The sequence below is a fragment of the Acipenser ruthenus genome, chromosome 52 (assembly GCF_902713425.1).
Source record: "Acipenser ruthenus chromosome 52, fAciRut3.2 maternal haplotype, whole genome shotgun sequence".
Taxonomy (NCBI): domain Eukaryota; kingdom Metazoa; phylum Chordata; class Actinopteri; order Acipenseriformes; family Acipenseridae; genus Acipenser; species Acipenser ruthenus.
The window spans coordinates 2,555,469-2,576,066 of record NC_081240.1 but is presented as its reverse complement, the minus strand read 5'-3'; the positions used below and the strand labels follow the sequence as shown (position 1 = coordinate 2,576,066).

General features: G+C 38.2%; 1 protein-coding gene across 1 annotated transcript; it reads left to right on the top strand.

The window, feature by feature from the left end:
• The first annotated feature begins 5,155 nt into the window (after positions 1-5,155).
• On the top strand, positions 5,156-19,768 carry LOC117433095 (tripartite motif-containing protein 16-like). The gene is made up of 7 exons (XM_059016151.1): positions 5,156-5,805; positions 15,173-15,268; positions 16,325-16,558; positions 16,674-16,833; positions 17,217-17,273; positions 17,545-17,610; positions 18,481-19,768. The coding sequence occupies exons 1-7, from the start codon at positions 5,218-5,220 to the stop codon at positions 19,011-19,013; spliced, it is 1,734 nt and encodes a 577-aa protein (XP_058872134.1). The 5' UTR covers positions 5,156-5,217; the 3' UTR covers positions 19,014-19,768.
• The last annotated feature ends 830 nt before the right edge of the window (positions 19,769-20,598 follow it).

Below are 20,598 nucleotides of genomic sequence, written 5' to 3'. Positions count from 1 at the left end.
AAATTACCCATTTATACAGTTGGGTTTTTACTGGAGCAATTTAGATAAAGTACCTTGCTCAAGGGTACAGCAGCAGTGTCCCCCACCTGGGATTGAACCCACGACCCTCCAGTCAAGAGTCCAGCGCCCTAACCACTACTCCACACTACTGACCACAATGTATTACATCTAACTATAAACATGGGGTTTAAGAGAGTTCCTGGGGAATAAACCCTATCCAGCCTCTGTTTTTTATTCCCTAGAATTTTAGGGTTAAGACATTATTTAATATATATATATATATATATATATATATATATATATATATATATATATATATATATATATATATATATATATCAAAGACATTAAAAAATGATATTGCAAAAAAGTCTACCGGAAGCCATGATAGTAGTACAGTAGTATTTCATGTTAAATTCTCAGTTTTCAATTTTTTGTCAGTATATTGAAACCTACAAAGAGGTGTGTAATTCAATATGTTAACGTAACATAATTCAGCAGGCTTCATTCAACTTTATGAAACAAAATTAGCTAATTCTACAGGATGATGCAAAACTTTTAGCCATAGCTGTATGTATGTATGTATGTACGTATGTATGTGTGTGTGTGTTTATCTATGTATGTGTGTGTGTGTATGCAAGTATATATTTATTTATGTATGTCTGACATACGATTAAGAACATCTATATTAAACTGGGAGTTGAGGGACCAGGTAAAAGTTGTTAAAGGATCTTCTCACATATAATTAGTTTCCAAACTGACCTATTTCGGTTTGTCTGGAAACACAATCTGAAAACCTTTTAAATTCCCGTCACACTTCAGTGAAAAAGAGCTCAGCTCTTGAGTTATTACTGCAAAAGAAGAAGTGTCATTGAAAGCAAAAGAGAAACACACTTAGAAGAGCTGGTTTGATTTTGCTTTGCAAGGTCTGTAGAATTCTTATTTTAAAATGTCATGTATTTAATTTGGGGTATAATTAATGTACAGAGTGCCATTAACAACACTACTGCTGTGATATGACAGCCTTCCTGAAATGGTTGTGTGTAATCTGTTAAACTAATTGTTTTTAAATACATGCAATTATCATGTTTGCCAACAATCCTGTTCAGTCTGTCGATTCATTTGAATGAGATATGGAATTATGTAACAGCAAAGACGACAGCGTTACATGCCGGTATTATACTGTTTTTGTCAGGGTACAATATAAAAGTACTTTTTTTTTCTTTCTTTTAATTGTTACTGGAATAAAATATCCAGGTTTTCTTTTTTTTAAGCAGTTAATCACTATTATATTATTTGCACATGTGACTTTGATTTGTATTTTTTGAATAGATTATTTTTTTTTTTTTTTGTTATTGCACGCAAATTGAGAATGCTGTTCCCTGGACTAGAGCTTATTGATAATTGAAATTATAATTGTTTTATCCCTAATTACCTGCACCTGAAGCTCCTTGTGAGCGAGGCCGTCTCCATTTTAAAAAGCGCACTCTGGAACATTAGGGAGAGCAATGACTGACGGATACAAGCAGTAGCAGTAGTCGTAGTAGCAGCAAAATTAACCGAAAGAGAACACATTCTCTTCGTGATGTTATCATATGTGCACAGACCACGAGAGAACTCAGAGAAAGATAAAATGAGCAAACAGCTCAGTTTCTGCTAAACCTGTTTATCAAAACCCAACTTCTTGGGGCTATAGAGCTTCCTGGTATTCAGAAACACAGGTACATTTTGTTTCTTGTGAAGCCCATCCCTGTTTCAACAGAAATAGCAAAAGCACATATTCAATCCAACCAGTTTGTTTGCATGATATGACACATGTTGTTTTCACTAGAAATTATTTTTTACAAAAGAATGAGTTTTATTTGCAGGTACAGGGCACAGCCATGGGTGCTTCTTCTGCCCCTGATTAAGCAGATCTTTTAATGGGATTTTCAGAACATCACCATGTTTACTTGCAACAAGCCCCTGGATAAGGGCATCTGTTAATAAATAAATAAATAAATAAATAAATAAATAAATAATAATAATAATATATTAACAACATCTTTTTCATTTGGTCTGGTGCATGTTTTGAATTAGACACTTTTGTGGATTATCTCAATGCTTTTCTAAATCTGGCTTTAATCTAACCCCCTCTCAGAGCTTTATAGACTCCTGCAAGTCAGAAACACAGGTAAGTTTCACTTGTTGTGAAATCATCAGTCTCTCTGTCTCACTGCACTAAGAATGGCCACAAACTTGTGGTCAATATTCACCTGCTATAGCACTGTCAATAAGGTGTACACCATAGGAATGATTCACCTGTCATAGCACTGTCAATAGCGTGTAGGGCCACTATGGGACTGATTCACCCACCACAGCACTGTCAATACAGTGTACACCATAGGACTGATTCACCTGTCATAGCACTGTCAATAGCGTTTAGGGTTACTATGACACTGATTCACCTGCTATAGCACTGTCAATAGGGTGTATGACATCAGTAAATAAACTTATTTAGATTTCCTGAAAGCTTTTGACAAAGTCCCGCATAAAAGATTAATTCTCAAACTGAACACAGCAGGGATTCAAGGAAATGCATGCACATGGATTAGGGAGTGGTTAACATGTAGAAAACAGAAAGTACTCATTCGAGGAGAAACCTCAAAATGGAGCGAGGTAACCAGTGGTCTACCACAGGGATCAGTATTAGGTCCTCTTCTATTCCTAATCTACATTAATGATTTAGATTCTGGTATAGTAAGCAAACTTGTTAAATTTGCAGATGACACAAAAATAGGAGGAGTTGCAAACACTGTTGAAGCAGCAAAGGTCATTCAAAATGATTAAGGCAGCACTCAGAACTGGGCAGACACATGGCAAATGACATTTAATAGAAAAGTGTAAAGTACTGCATGCAGGCAATAAAAATGTGTATTATAAATATCATATGGGAGATTGTGAAATTGAAGAAGGAATCTATGAAAAAGACCTAGGAGTTTATGTTGTCTCGGAAATGTCTTCATCTAGACAATGTGTGGAAGCTATAAAAAAGGCCAACAAGATGCTCGGATATATTGTGAGAAGTGTTGAATTTAAATCAAGGGAAGTAATGTTAAAACTTTACAATGCTTTAGTAAGACATCATCTAGAATATTGTGTTCAGTTCTGGTCACCTTGTTACAAAAAGGATATTGCTGCTCTAGAAAGAGTGCAAAGAAGAGCGACCAGAATTATCCCGGGTTTAAAAGGCATGTCGTATGCAGACAGGCTAAAAGAATTGAATCTATTCAGTCTTGAACAAAGAAGACATGGGAGACAGAAGTGTGTTTGACAACACCGCACAGGTGCCCAGTTTTATTTATTATTTGCAAGTGCTTTAAGTTAGACCGCAGAGGGCCCTGTTGTCAGTGGCCTGAATACCAGCGATGGTAGACAGGACCACAGAAATACCCACAGGTAAACAGATCCGCTGATGCACTAACAGGTTCTCTCAAATAATAATAATAACAAAAAGAGAAAATAAAACACAGTAATAAAACTACAAAAAAAGGTGCTGCTTACGCAGTGCCCCCACTGCCGCTAAGCCGGCCAGCTCGGGTTTCTGTCCTACGCTGTTATGCACTATACACTGGGGTGGCCAAGGTTCCCCTTCTATTTATACACGTTCCCTTGGATAAGTAACAATTTATTTTGTATATTATTTTGTTTCACTAGGCTGGCTGTCTTCCTCAGCCGTGCTTGCCTATTTTGGTCACTCGCTCCAACCACTGGCATTCCTGCCTGGTCTATGTTTACACTGGACTTCTTGGCCAGCATCTCTGTGTATTCCCAATCATGGCCACCCGAATGCATAACCAAGCGCAGTACTTATGGACCGAGCAATCCCCCAATGCCCGCCTCTCAGCCCCTCAGAGAGAGGGAAAGCCAACACACCCTCTTCCCCACCTCTCCGTGTCATCGCCATGACTGACAAGCGGATCTACGAGGCTGTTGCCCTTTTCCTGTAGAACCACGCATGCACCAGACAGTCAGCACAGACCTCCCCCGTTACAGCAGGTCATTTTGAATGTACTGAAATAGCATTCTATATTAAACTGGAAACAGTGCTCACTAATCAAAGTGCTGATACTTGAGGACAAAGACATTCTACTGAACAGAACAGCAAATCTGCACAATCTAATCCTGTTTGTATTGTATAGAAGGCTGAGATCTCTTGCTATAGAAATGTAGTCATATTGTATAATAATATATGCAGTCTAAACATGCCCAATGCTTCCTTGAATCGCAGGTCCTTTCACAGAGGAACATGTTGTAATGTTATAAAGAAGCTCACACTCCAACCACGAATCAGAGTCATTTTAAGAATCACAAATTGTATTTTAAGACGATGGTTACGTTCTTTTAAATGTTACACTATTTCCCTTTCCCAAAGCACGATTGATTTGAAGATCTTGTTGTGTTGTTCAGATCCTTCATGGCCCAGCTTCTCAGCACCTTTCAGACATGTTGTCTGAATATGTTCCAGCCCGTTCTCTACACTCTTCTACTGCAGGGCTGCTGACCATCCTGAAGGCTGGGCTCCACACTGTGGGAGGCAGGGAGGGCATTCAGGTACCGCGCTCCCTATTTATGTGTTTCTCTGACTAAACATATCAGGCCTATGGGAAGTAATGCCCACAACTGAATGAAGATGTGACCAATCGATATGCGTAAATTTCATGATAAAAACTAAGAAGCCGCAAAGTTGATTGCAACACTAGTTATTATTATTATTATTATTATTATTATTATTATTATTATTATTATTATTATTATTACATGTACAGTGCTTTAAGGTGTTTCACAGAAGGATCTTTATAGATCAATATTGTATTGTATTATTGTATTGCTCCCTAATCTTTGAAATCGTATATCCCTGTTAACCCATTCCAGCATTACTGCACTGCTCCTAGATTCACTCAAGCTTGATGTGCTGGTAGTCTTTCCAGCTGAGATTCTGGTCGAGTGTCTTAAACACAGAACAACACACAGTGTGGAATGCATGGCTTGTGTGCACAGAAACCAGAGAGCTGAGCAGGAGAGATCTCAGGAACTAATACATTCTTGACACGTAACTCTGTTTCTGCTCAACCTGTTTATCAAAACCTGGCATCAGTCCAAAACCTCACCTCTTGGAGCTTTAAACAGTTCTATTTGTTGAGAAATAGCCAGTCTGTCTGTCTCACTGCAGCAGAAATGGCAGAAGCAAATATTCTGGTAGGGGAGGAGCAGTTTAGCTGTCCAGTGTGTCTGGAGATATTGAAGGACCCAGTCACTACAGCATGTGGACACTGTTACTGTATGGGATGTATTAAGAACTACTGGGATCAGACTGATCATACAGGTGTCTACAGCTGCCCCCAGTGCAGAGAGACCTTTACCCCAAGGCCTGTTCTGCGCAGAAACACCATGCTGGCTGAAGTTGTGGAGAAATTAAAGCAGACAGGACTCAATCCTCCTCCTGCTCAAAGTTATGCTGGACCTGGAGATGTGCCGTGTGATTTCTGCACTGGAAGAAAGTTCAAAGCTGTGAAATCCTGTTTGACGTGCCTGGCCTCTTACTGTGAAACACACGTCAAGCCACACTATGAGGGGACTGCTTTCAAGAGGCACAAGCTGATCAATGCAATTGGAAATCTGGAGCAGAAGCTTTGTGCTGAACACCAAAAGGTTTTGGAGGTCTTCTGTAGAACGGATCAGACGTGTATTTGCTTGTTGTGTTCAGATCAGGAACACAAGAGTCATGATACAGTCTCAGCTGAGACAGAAAGGACTGGAAAACAGGCAAGGGTTTGAACTATTTCTTTTATAGCTATCTTAGAAGATAAGAGTCCCCAGTTATATTTATCATGTCTCTTTACTAGGTTATACAGTTTCACATTAGCATGTATGAAGTCGCCAATGATAAATTTGACTGAAACTCCTGGGCAAAAAACCCCTCGAAGCTCTGGCATTGTAAATGTGCTCAGATGCATTCTGACCCATTTTAGACCACTTTCAGAAGGAAATGTGAATTTGACTTATAGAAAAATAAATTACTTGTCATTTTACCAGATGGATCAACCGATAAATTACACATGAGGCTAGTTAACAAACATAGTTTTTGTTTTTTAAATATTATTCATCAGACCTTTTACATGTATCCCCATTTCACATAATATTCATTTTATAAAACCTCAGCTGCAAAAATAATATCCAATCTCTGCTTAACTCAATCAGATGTGGTAAATACAGGGTGCATACAGTTTTTCTGTTACAAACTTCTCAAGACCTTCAAGAACCATTTTGACAATTTTCAAAGACCTAATTTAAGGAGTTTGACATAATTCTCAACATTGATAATGAATAACCAACTGTAAAAATAAAGCATTTGCATTAACAATTTATCTTAACTGTATACGCAATTTTCAAGCACAGATAAGCTCTGGACTAGTAAACTTTCTTATTCAGTAACACTGAGTCAGTTCTGGTACCTATAGGAGAGTGTTTCATTCTAAAGCAGTACAACAATTCAGTGCTTTAATCAAATGTCAGAAGCAGTAGTCCCGTATTAATGAATCTCAATCACAGGTGCCTAACTTTGTTAAAAAGTGGGGGGCACACTGAAGGACTAACTGCTGAGCATAGAAAAGCAAATGTATTACTATTCTTTTTTTTGTTTGTTTTTTTACAATTAAGAAACTCTAAGAAACCAAGCAAACTTTGCTGTTTCAGTAATTGCAAGCCGACAGATTTGGGCAGGTGTTTTAGCATAAAATGTTCAATATGTACTTACTGAGCATGCATTAGCAAGGAACATCAAATGGCACAACCAGTACCAATGGCATCTCTGCACAACGCTACACCTAGAATTCCCACATGTAGTTTATTAAGGAAAGTGTTAAACAAAGAAAAGCAAGTACTGTTATTTTGAAGGTAATGATTCCCCAAGTAAGGCAGTTTAAATACTTGCCATGTCAGAAGCATTGGTTTACTATATATATATATATATATATAAAAAGACTTCATTCTGAAGCAAATGCAAATATCTTTTGTTTTTGCTGAATAAAAGAATTTAAACAGCATATATTTAACAGTGTAAACTTAGCCGCAGGAAGGACCAGTCAAGATTTGTTTCTTGTTTTTTATCATTAAAGAGGTCTTATTCCTCTAAGAAATGGTGTCTTTGCCTTTGTGCTTGCTTCCAAATATGGTCCATTGAGTCCAAAGTTTGCCTGTAATAAAATAACTTAAAACAATCATGTAACTGCTGCTACTACAACCAAGTAATTTCTTGCTAGTTTTAAAATATTTATATTTTTTACTTTAAATATTGGCACAAGTTTTGACTTTCAGGTACACTGTTTTATACCTTCAACAAAGGCCGACAGTGTGCAGAACGACATTAGAGAGTATAAGCAAAAATGTTTCAATTACCCTACGATATCAGGTACATGCCTTTTGACGCCTAGGTAGAGTGACCACATTTGGGCTTGAATTTGACCACTTTGTGTTTAGCGCTTGTAGTTTGGCAACCTTAAATCAGAAGTTAAAACCCAATATATCTATAGAAAGGCCTTTAGTAGCTGTTTCCAATGATATAATGGATTTATTTGTGAAATGTATTATATGTTTTTTATATAAACTGCACCGCCCAAAAAATTATTGAAAAATGTATAATAATAAATAATATTTTTTAAAACTGCCAATTTCGACCCCTTTCCAAGTTAAATATAAAAACTATCAGTTATTATGACAGATGCAAAAATTTGAGGATTTCAAATGTAAAATCACATTTCAAATATCTTCTACTATTGAGGAGCAACAAGCTTTTGTCCGAGCCATGGTCTGTATGCCAAAATTCCCCAAAATGTCCCTATAATCAGAACTGTCAGCTATTTTATTAGTCCAGACTAAGCAAAATATCACAAAGTACATTGCCAAATCTTATGTAAAACCTTTTATCATGGTAATGTATGAAAAAAGCAAGGGAAAATGAAGTTGTTACTATTAGAAGGAGTTTTTATTTAAAATCACACACACACACACACACATTACAAAATCCTTCTGCTGCTGTATTTTTTGACTATGTATTTGTGCTGCGATGTTTATTAGCATCCGGAGAGTGCCAAATTTGGAAGCAAGGCCGTTTGCGAATCACACAGAACTGTTTCCCGTTGCATTCTGGAGTGAAACATGCAACACACGTCTTATGTTCTATTTTCTATTTTCAGTAACAAAGCCAGCAGTTCTTATGCTTCTCTAGGTAGTCAGGAACGTGTAACGTATGGGACGATGAGGGAGGCTGACTTCATTTGGCTGTTGGCTTGTATAGTGGGTACGTCGTCATCTATACCTATTCCCGCAAGCTGCCGGCAAAGAGTTTCTCTAAAATGAAGATGAGAATATTTTCTACATCTTTCAAAACTGGCTGTTCCCTCATTTTTTGCGCGACTCTTAGAGAAAGAAACTGTTGGTGACCGCTACGTCAATGAAGTGGAAAAAAACAACATTTTCCACCATTTCATGGATTTAAGGGGAATGTGGTAGGTACCAATTCTCTGGTCAGATTTGTCTACACCGCCAATTGACTATAGTCGTGAATGGTGGCAGGCTGCCGCATCACTGTTCGAGTCCAACACACCTTGGTTCTTAACAGCCTTTCTACAGTGCTCGATTCATGGCAGTATGAAATGATGACAAACAAGTAATGGCTTGAGTATCCCTCCACTGAATTGCTAAAATGTTCCCTTCCTCGATGTGACACCATCTCATATCCCCACGATTACTCCGATGTTCCCACTGTTTACAGTCCCTCAGAATAGCGGGGAAATTTATGCGATTTGTGTGGCAAATGCCACAAGAATTACAACCAAGCCTTTTTAATTCTATCAGCAAATTTGGTGACATGTAATAATTATCAAACCATACATTATAGCCTGGATGGACAAGTGGCTGGACCAATTCTAAGACTACCTTTTTCGCTAAGCCAGTTACCCTACCGTTGCAACTGCCAGTGTAAATGTCAAAATCAGTTGTGTAACCATTGTCTGACACTGCTAGAACCCACAATCTGAACCCCCACCGAATTGTTTTATCTTTCATAAACTGTCTAAAACCTGATCGTGACTTAGACCTAACCATACGCTCATCGGCAGTTACATTTTGGTTTGGCTGATAAAGTTTAAAACATGTGGTTTTTAGGCGATCGAGGAGGTAGCACAGTTTGTGTAACCGATCAGTGTTATTTTCATGTACCGCAGCAATTATCGCCTTGAATCGGTCGCGTGTCATGAACGACCTAGCCCAGTGGTACTCAATTACAATGAAATGTCCAAACCTTGGGGGGCCACGGGGCACTCAAGATGTGCGTAGTGGTGGGGTGTGGTTTAAATGGTCATGAAAATCTGATTATCCAATCACACTTTACATACAGTAACAAAACGTTTCAACACTGCACTTGCACCAATCAGCTAATACATCTCAGTAATAACTACTTAAAATGATGCAATGTTTGATCACCATTAATAATAAAAATATTAAGCAAATATAATTTCCTGACCAGTATTCAAACGACATCTTGCAAACAAATAATTATACAAATCTCACTGTAATGCTATTAAAACAGCATGTTATTCATTTTAATTCCATTAAAACTAGAAAATGTTCTGACAATTACTGCGCAGCAAGCATTCAAGTTAACTAACGCAAGCTCTTCTGTTGTAGAAGCATCTTACTAAGCGCCTGATTCAAAGTGTAGCACGATGTCTAAATATGCATGTTCTAGCTCCAGTGTGTTTAAATGTAAATGAAAAGTTTCTAAATTAAATACATGGCATGACAGCAAACAGAGGGGGAAATAAACTTAAGTGCATATCCACCGTGCCATCTTTGAGAGGCGTGCCGCAGGTACATTTCTTACTGTTGCCAAACAGGTTTTTTTTAAGCCTAAATAAAAGATCTAGGCTCGGTTTCTTCGGCCAACTTCCTGTGACTGAACACTTACTGGTGGCCGCATTGCTAATTTTCCTAACAATACTTAGTTTATCATATGCAAAATATAGACATATGCACTTAAGTTTTTTTCCTGTATTTCTATAATAAAACCAAAGTGTTTCTCATTTTAAAACATACAGCAGCCCCGCTCAGCTTTCCAAGACTTTCTACAATAAACTGGAGACAAACATCTGGTGCTTTGGAAGATTTAAAAAAAAAAAAAAAAAAAAAAATGTTATTGCTCTGACAACAGGTCAAACGTAACAGGTAATCAGTCATATAACATAATACAATACCTAAGCTAAAGTACATTACTAACGTATTTAAGTTAAATTAATACAAAAACTACTTTCACTTTCATGTTCCAATCAAATGCTGCACAATTCCCAGCTAAATCTTACACAATTAAAGCAATTTCCAATACTATTTATCCTAAAATAATATGTAAAACTGTAATATTCCACAATAGGCTGTGAAGGGTTTAATGTAGCTCCACTGAATTAACTATAAAGCAGAGGATGTCAAACTTAAAATTATACACTTTTCACGTGTGTATTTAAGTAGACATTGCTTTTTTCATTTCTTTTTTTCATCCCTGCCATTATAGTTTCTTCGCAATAAACAAAGTGGTAAATGACACATTTTCATGAAGTAATAGCTTTTTTTTAAAGCTGTGCATGCAAGTGAAAACTGTCAAATTTAACTTAAATAAACTCTTCAAAAAATATACAGTATGTGGAAAAGGGAGCGTTGTACAAAGAAAAAAAAACACCATTTTGGTTTTCGTTTATTACTCTCCTCATAACAGAAAATAGGATCACAACAAAACAAAACGTTGATCACTATATGTAGCATGTACCTTGTTAGTTTGGCCGGTGTCTGGAAGGCGTGAAGCACTTTCAAGTGATGTGCATTACCTGCAGCTGTATCCCTCGATTCTGACTCGCTTGCCAAATCTGAAGCATCACTTTGTTGTTGTTGGTTTTTATGTTAATCCCACACTTCACTTGCCATTTTAGACACAGACGTGGATTTTTGGCTTCGTATTAATGTACAGCAATGTTTGTAAGAATATTCAGATAGTTTCACCGCACTGAAGAAAATAATATTACTTCCAATGTTTTCATATTGCACGAAGCCTTCTCTCACTGCTCAACCAATGAGGCACTAAAACTAAGCAAATGGGCAGAGATTTGTGACGCATGCCAAAGTGATAGCTCATTAGAAATAAAGCTTGGCCAATCAGCTGACTTGTTCTTGTATTAGGCTGCCAAAAAACACTTGTTAGGGGAATCATATACCCTGTAGATTACGGTGATTTTATAATCTTGCGTATCAGCAATTTCAGCTTTTGTAATGAAGGACAGCTGACGCTTGATGGGCCAAAAGAAAGGCTCTCGCTGGCTGGATTTGGCCTGCGGGCTGCCTATTGAAGAACCCTGCCCTAGCCCATAAGCCCTGGTGTAAAAATAATAATAAATTGCATTAACTCCTCTGGGGTAACTTCGTTCCAACCGCCTTGACTATTACCTAGTAGCTAGGTTTTTCTACAACTATATGCCATCCCTGAGCATTTCTAAATTTGCAGATATCAGTGATGATAACCTGCATGAAAAAGAGGAGGAACAAATCTATTTTGCGGGGAAACCCTGGTGGATCGAAGAGCGCAGGTAACCATGGGGATGTCAACTCCTACAGGACGACTATGTCTGAAAGGGAGCAGTCTCGGTGCCTCGTGGTCTGCGTCTTCATATGTGGAGAAACCTGGCTCTGTGTCACTCTCTTCATCAACAAAGTGGACTGGAGCAGGTTCCACAGAAGCATCAGGTGTGGAGGCAGTAGTGTGGGCAAGTGTGTAGCACGCGGGTGTATAGCGAGAGGGTGCAGACCTGTCTGATGACCAGTGATTCGGTGCGTTGCAATGATGTGTACTGCGGCGTTTGATGGGCGAGGAGTGTGCATGGTCTGCATCTGTGGTGACCATACTATAAAAGAAAGACAAACAATTAGGAATACATTAAATCATTTACTTGACAGTGGAAGTGCTGGGCTGGGGCTCATATGGAACAGCTTCTTCCTCTTCATCTCTACCCTCTTCCATCATCAGCTCCTCATCCAGCTGGTCCTCCTCCAGTGGATCCATCCCCTCGTGGTCTTCAGGAACTCCATCAGTTTCTTGTAGCTTCTTCCAGCCGTATTTCAAACCTGCAAACTCAATACCTACACAAGAAAATGCATGCACATGGATTAGGGAGTGGTTAACATGTAGAAAACAGAAAGTACTGATTAGAGGAGAAACCTCAAAATGGAGCGAGGTAACCAGTGGAGTACCACAGGGATCAGTATTAGGTCCTCTGCTATTCCTAATCTACATTAATGATTTAGATTCTGGTATAGTAAGCAAACTTGTTAAATTTCCAGACGACACAAAAATAGGAGGAGTGGCAAACACTGTTGCAGCAGCAAAGGTCATTCAAAATGATCTAGACAGCATTCAGAACTGGGCAGACACATGGCAAATGGCATTTAATAGAGAAAAGTGTAAGGTACTGCACGCAGGCAATAAAAATGTCCATTACAAATATAATATGGGAGATACTGAAATTGAAGAAGGAATCTATGAAAAAGACCTAGGCATTTATGTTGACTCAGAAATGTCTTCATCTAGACAATGTGTGGAAGCTATAAAAAAGGCCAACAAGATGCTCGGATATATTGTGAAAAGTGTTGAATTTAAATCAAGGGAAGTAATGTTAAAACTTTACAATGCATTAGTAAGACCTCATCTAGAATACTGTGTTCACTTCTGGTCACCTTGTTACAAAAAGGATATTGCTGCTCTAGAAAGAGTGCAAAGAAAAGCAAGCAGAATTATCCCGGGTTTAAAAGGCATGTCATATGCAGACAGGCTAAAATAATTGAATCTATTCAGTCCTGAACAAAGAAGACTACGCAGTGATCTGATTCAAGCATTCAAAATTGTAAAAGGTGTTGACAATGTCGACCCAGGGGACTTTTTCAACCTGAAAAAAGAAACAAGGACCAGGGGTCACAAATGGAGATTAGATAAAGGGGCATTCAGAACAGGAAATAGGAGGCACTTTTTTACACAGAGAATTGTGAGGGTCTGGAACCAACTCCCCAGTAATGTTGTTGAAGCTGACACCCTGGGATCCTTCAAGAAGCTGCTTGGTGAGATTCTGGGATCAATAAGCTACTAACAACCAAACAAGCAAGATGGGCCGAATGGCCTCCTCTCATTTGTAAACTTTCTTATGTTCTAAATTAGGACACTTATTTCATTTTTGACATATAACTATATGTACTGTATATTACCAGACTTTCAATAATTTGGTATCATGGAGAAAATAATATTTATATACAAGAGTTATAGAAGTCAACAAGTCAAAAGCAGCAGAGAAAAGAATGTCTATAGGAAAATGAATGATATGGTGGTAAAGCAGTGGTATCATGGAGAAAATACCGCTGCTAACACATGTAAGGGGTGTTTTATTGGATGTTATTGTTATTTTTTAATCAATGTCAGACTTATCACATCTTTTGAATGACTTTCTGTTTTTATGACATTTTAAACCGTTTAAAGGCAAAACCTCAACAAAACATTATAGAATACTAGTGTGTACACTGAGCAAAAAAAAAAAAAGTGGAGGGGCAAAATATATAGTTTGCTATGGGGTGTCGTGTAAAATAAAACCATTAATATTTTTTTCCAGATTTAACTTAAATCTTGTATTTTTTCCCCAGATTTCTAAATGTTGTGAAAATAAATACATTTTTTTAAGTGTATACATTCAGATATAATTTATAAATCTAGTTACAAGATTTAACATTTAGCTAAATATTTAACAAAATCTTAAATCTCTTAACAAGATTTAACATTTAGCTAAATATTTAACAAAATCTTAAATCTCTTAACAAGATTTAACATTTAGCTAAATATTTAACTGACCAGCTAAATCTGGAGTTTGTATGCAAATGACCTCCTCCCACTTCGTGCTTCCCGCTTCAATTAGCATAACAAGAGCCAATCAAATTGCGTGAAAGCACAAAGCGGGGAGGGGTCATTTGCATACAAACTCCAGTTTTAGCTGGTCAGTTAAATATTTAGCTAAATGTTAAATTTTGTTGAGATTTAAGATTTAGTTAAATGTTTAGCTAAATGTTAAATCTTGTAACTAGATTTATAAATTATATCTGAATGTACACATTTAAAAATATATATATATATTTATTTATTTTCACAACATTTATAAATCTGGGGAAAAAATATAAGATTTAGGTTAAATCTGGGAAAAAATACAAGATTTATGTCAATTCTGGAAATAAAGACATTTTTTACACATGGCACCCCATTGTTTGCCTCCCCTGTGCCCTCTTGAGTTAGGTGCCTATGGTCTCAATCAAGTTCAACAGCAGAAAAAAAATTCAAAGGTCAGAACAATCAAGTGTATGTGAAAACATTTGACAGTTTTCCACGATGAAAAATATATCCCCCCCCCCCCCCCCCATTTTTTTTGGGCAATTTTACACAATTCATTCGAATGGACCTGAGAGCGGCCATTTTGACGGAATTCCAAATGTTCACCCTAGCATTAGATCCGATTTTAATTGTATATTAAGAGTTATTTAAAGAGCCATAGTTGAATTGCTCTACCTAAACTAAAATGTATTTCATGGTAAGAAGGATTTGTTCAATTATTTTTCGATGTACCTTTTGCTATTTTATAAAATCAAACATCAGTTTCATTGTTTAAGATGTTATAGTTTACTTGGTAAAACTGTGCAGAATTACATTCTCAGCAAAGCCAAACAGGAAAAAAGACCAAAATGAGTAATCAAATCAATATACAAGAGAGGAAGTAACTTCTCTTGTCTAGTTGGCTGACATATTAATATGCAATAAGCTAGATCAGCCAACATTCTGTTACTAGCGAAGTTACTCACTTCTCAAGCTAAATTAAAGCCCTAACACAAAAACAAATGTGTGATAACCACTCCAAATTATTGCAAACAGGGGACAGCACAAAAATAAAAGAAAATATATTTGAACTAAAATTATTCTGTCAGCATACCTAAACAGAGGTGTGTTAGGTGTGACAGGATATCACTCAATGCCCCATCAGAAATGTCACTGTGTCACTGTGTTTCTACACAGAAGCAGCTGGGAGAGACACAGACAGAAATACAACAGAGAATCCAGGAGAGACTGAAAGAAGTGGAGGATCTGAAACAGGCTGTGGAGTCACTGAAAGTGGGTATTGACAAGAGGGTGTTGTTGTTGTTGTTATTGTTGTTTGCAAAATAATTGGAACACGTGTAATTTACAGATAACCCCAAATATACTGTATAACACTGTAACAGAGGAGAACTGGACTGACTGTCTGGCACATCCGTATTACTGCAGGTAGAGGGCAGCAGTCTCGTGGGATCCACCTGTCGGTCATGGCGATGACACGAAGAGGTGGGGAAGAGGGTGTGTGTGCTTTCCCTCTCTCTGAGTGGCTGAGGGGCGGGCTTTGGGAGACTGCACGGCCCATAAGAACTGCGCTTGGTTGTGCACTGGGGTGGCCGTGTTCGGAGAAATACAGTGTCGCTAGCAGAAGAGGCCAGAGTGAAACAAGGAGCAGGCGAGCCTGGCTGAGGGGGCAGCCTTGCATAAAAACTAATTTACAAAGCAATATAAATAAATACGTACCCGAGGGGACGTGTGTAGATATACGGGGAACCCTGGCCAACCCCAGTGTATAGGAACAACTGAGTGTAGGACGGAGACCTGTGCTGACCGGCTTAGCGGCAGTGGGGGCACTGCATAAGCAGAACTTTTGTTTGTAGTTTTATTACTGTGTTTTATTTTCCCTTTTTCTTTCACCTTCTGTTTTCATTATTATTTTTGAGCACTTGAAGGTGTACAGAATGGTATACCTGTGTTGATAACCCCATGGTCCTGTTTAACTGTCTGCAGTATACAGTCCACGGACAACAGCACCCTCTGCAGGCAAAACTAAATAAAAATAAATAAGCAAATAAATAAATCCGGGTACCTGTGCGGTGTTTGCAAATAAAATCTTCTGTCTCCCATGTCAGTGAATACCCCCACCCTTCCACAAACACTGTTTTAGATCAGACTGAAGACACAAACTACAGTAACTTTATTTTATGTTTGTCTTTAGTGTAATCCAACATCCATAAGAGAATATTTCAAAACTGATGAATGGACTTGTGCAAATCTACAGAGGTTTACAGAATATCACTACATGTTTTGACATTAGTTGCAAAGATGTCTCCTCTACTGTGTTCTTTCAATCAGAGATCTGCACGGAGAGAAATGCAGGAAAGTGAGAAGATCTTTTCTGAGCTGATCCGATACATTGAGAAAATCCACACTGAGGTCATTGAGCTGATTGGAGCTAACAAGAAGGTTGCAGTGAATGAAGCTGAAGGACGCATGAAGAAACTGGAGCACGAGATTGCTGAGCTAAGGAGGAGAAACGCTGAGCTGAAACAGCTTTCAGAGACAGAGGATCACATCCATTTTCTACAGGTAACATCACTACCTCTCCAATTGAATGAATCCTTGCTTTTCCCCAGGAATGTTTTGAACCCCATTCTGTTTCACTGAAAACTAATTTCCTCCACTTTCCTGTTTCTCTGTGTAGAATTTCCAGTCTCTCTGTGCCCCTCTTGAAGCTGGAAACTTACCCAGCATTACTGTCAATACAGACATCTCTTTTGGGGCTGTGAGGAAAGCTGTATCTGAACTTAAAAGCCATATTGAGGACTTCTGTAAGGGGGAATTAGTCAAAATAAACAAAACAGGTTGGTGTGAAATAGATTCTTTTGGTAGAGATTTCTCAAATAGACCATGGCTTGAGGAGGGACAGGACTTGCAAGACATTAAAAAAGACCTCTTGTAGATTGTTGACTATATGAATATTGCAGATGCTTTATTTAAAATGATTTCCCCAGGTTGAAATGCCCTGCCTCATTTACATCCCGAGTGACATCCCGAGTGATGACAGCAGGAAGGAAGAGAGTTTCTAAAGACGTTACATGAGAAAACAACACAATAGCATTTAAATAGAGACAGATGAATTTAAACATTAAACAACACATTCATTCAATATAGGATGCTAACTTATAGTCCAGCACTTTCTTATTAAAGATTTACAGTAAAGCACAGTTTTCTGTATTTTATTTAGTGAATGAAACAGCAGTTTATACCCTGGGGTCTAGGAGCAGTGACAGGTGTTTAAAAGGTAAGGCTTTTCTACCAGTAAACATTTCACCTACAGAAATATTCTCAATTTTTAGAAGGACCTGGCTGGAGATGTATTAGATTAGTTCTTGTGTGAAAGATTCCTGATGAGGGTGGAGTAAGCTGGGTCCTTTGCTACACTGATAAACTGAACAGATGCACTTTGTGTTTAAATATTAAGAGCATGGCAGATTGCTGTTTGGAGTCATGTGTGAGTGTTGTGTATTAATCCGCATGTTTCAATTCTATTTTGCTCTCTTTTTTCTGCCCAGTGAATGAAGTTGCAGTTTACAGTCTGCAGGCTCCAGAGCCAAGGAACAGAGCTGAGTTTTTAAAATGTAAGTCTGTTTTCACTGAAGCACTTGATTGAAAGATGTGTCACTCCATTGTGAGAAGAGCTAACACTACAGAACAGGGAGGGGTGGAGCTTGAGGGCAGCAATTATTCTTATTTATTAGTAATTGTGACCCCATCAATCTACACTCCTCTCCCATAAGTATTGGTGCAGATGAATACATGCAGAATGATTGGGGGTGGTGCATTTGTTGCCTGTTTTCCCCACTCAGACCTTTCTCTCCCTAAATATCTTGGTTTCCCTGAGTAGATAATCACCCCATCTTTTAATACATGTACAATACGTGTAAAATCAGTTTTTTGGGAAAATGAAAAGCTATCCCTCACAGTCATCCTGTGCTGGTAGTAAATGTATATTGCAGAATCACTGCACTTGTGGGATGGATTGCTCATTAAAATATTAGGCAGCATTTGAAGAGTGGACAATATTCTTTTCAAGATATTTAGTAAGCAAGAGGTATGAGTGGGTAAATTAGCAACAAATGCCCCACCCCCAGTGGATCTGGATTAATAAATCTGTCCCAATACTTGGAGGGGAGTGTGTAATATTTTACATTGAGTAGTATCATTACTTTGTGCATTGATTACCAGCTGCAAAATGAATACACACAGACTCCCCCCAAAATAATGCAAATTATCATTTGTATTATTATATTGTATTATCAAATTAGCCTCTTCTGTTTTCAAGTTCTTGCCTTATATGAGAAACAGCCATTATAAAAATAACCTATAAGCTGTAATATCTATCTATATCTTTCTTTTTGTTGGTTCTTCCATTCAAACCTAGTGGAGATTCTCAATGATTCGACTTTTCTAACCATCTCTCATCTAACCATCCTCTTCTCTTCAATCAGATTCCTGTCAGCTCACACTGGACCCCAACACAGCGAATAGAAAGCTCTTCCTGTCTGAAGGGAACAGAAAGGTTACACGGAGGAGTGAGACCCAGCCATATCCCGATCACCCAGAGAGATTTGACAGCAAGGCCCAAGTGCTATGCAGAGAGTGTTTGTCTGGGACTCGCTGTTATTGGGAGATTGAGTGGAATAAGGAATGGGTTTCTATAGGAGTCACATATAAAGGAATCAGCAGGAAAGGAGATCGTTCCTGTCTCTTTGGATACAATGACAAGTCCTGGAGTTTGCACTGCTCTGGTTCCAGATACTCTGCCTGGCACAATAGCAATGAAAGTTTAGTAGCTGCCCCCCACTCCCCCAGAATAGGAGTGTATCTGGACTTTAATGCCGGTACTCTGTCATTTTATGGCGTCTCTGACACAATGACCCTCCTGCACAGATTCCAAACCACATTCACTGAGCCTCTCTATCCTGGGTTTAGACTTCACTGGCATTCTGATTCCACTGTAGCAATCTGCCAGCTGAACTAGACTGTTTTGTGTTTTAAGAAAACCTTTGTATTGAACCTTTGTATTGTCTGTCCTCTCCACTCTTCGGGTGCAGGGAATGTTCAATCTGACATTGTCTGTGTGGATCCATTGTGTAAAATCAAGCAGTCAATCTGGAAGATCAATACAGTGTGTTGTTATCTCCACAAGCCCTCTTTCTGTATCTCTCCTCCTCTTCTCTCCTCTCTTTCTTTCTTTCTAGAGTTGTAAACATAATTGGACATTATGGGTGTTGGGCAACCATGGATGCAGTCAGAGGGCATAGTTTACGAAAGGTCACTACATTTGGAGTTAGCGCTCATGTAAAGTAGTGAGCCTAACCTGTGTGATAAATCTAAATATAGTGCCCCATTTATTAACAGCGAATGCATTAATTTATGTGGACAGTATTTGGCTCATTTATATAACATACCATGCATGCTACATGGATTGTGAGCGATAATTTAATGTGCATGATAATGTCAGAGACTTACCCATGACCACTGTCATATCAAAAGCCCTAGCAGTCCAGGCGTATCTTTTGATCAGTAGCTTATTGTGAAGGTGGTGGTGGCTTACATTGATAAAAAATGAGCGATCAACAGACACAGCACTCAGCAGCAGGACAGGCAGAGGTGGCATAATGTGAAACTGCACTGCACACCTTTTAATTTGAACATGTATTCATTGTCTGATGTAAAGAAAAAGCCTGTTTCCTTTCTCCTTTAATGCATATACAATAAAAGTTGTGTTGTGAAATGGCATATTTATATTTTTGTTCTGCGTACTCAAGAAATATTGATTGATCAGTTTTCTTCTTTGTCGGCATTGCCACACTGCAGAGCAGGCTCCATGGATCGGGGTGACAATGCTATATGAGTACAGTCAATAGCACATGTCCTGTAAATCTGACCTTTCTAGGAAATTTAATATAATTCCCTTTGAGCTTTAGCAGGCCTTTTTTGTGTAAATATCAGTTTATTAAATAGGTTGCAGATAAAGCTGAATGACATTGACATTGTTTAAGATAAATAGTTAATGCTCTAAAGCAGGGGTGTTGTTATAATAATGTGATAACAACAAACATAGGGCCTGCGGGGCAATTTTTGGCAGCCCGCCCATTACTTTATAAAATTGCATTATAAAACAACCCGCCTCTTTAATATAACACGCATTTGCATTCTGCATTGTATGAGTGGCATTCCCATTAAGCCAATCACAGCTCACAGAGGTAGTAAAATAGCCAATCAAATAGCACACAGGATCAATTTCCTCACGCACATAATTTTGATTAGAACAGCAAAGTGAACTCTTGTTTAAACTACTTATTTTACTTTGTGTAAAATTTTAAATCCGTAGTGAAAAAGTAATTGGAGACGCGGTGATCTGATTCAAGCATTCAAAATCCTAAAAGGTATAGACAATGTCGACCCAGGGGACTTTTTTGACCTGAAAAAAGAAGCAAGGACCAGGGGTCACAAATGGAGATTAGATAAAGGGGCATTCAGAATAGAAAATAGGAGGCACTTTTTTACACACAGAATTGTGAGGGTCTGGAACCAACTGCCCAGTAATGTTGTTGAAGCCG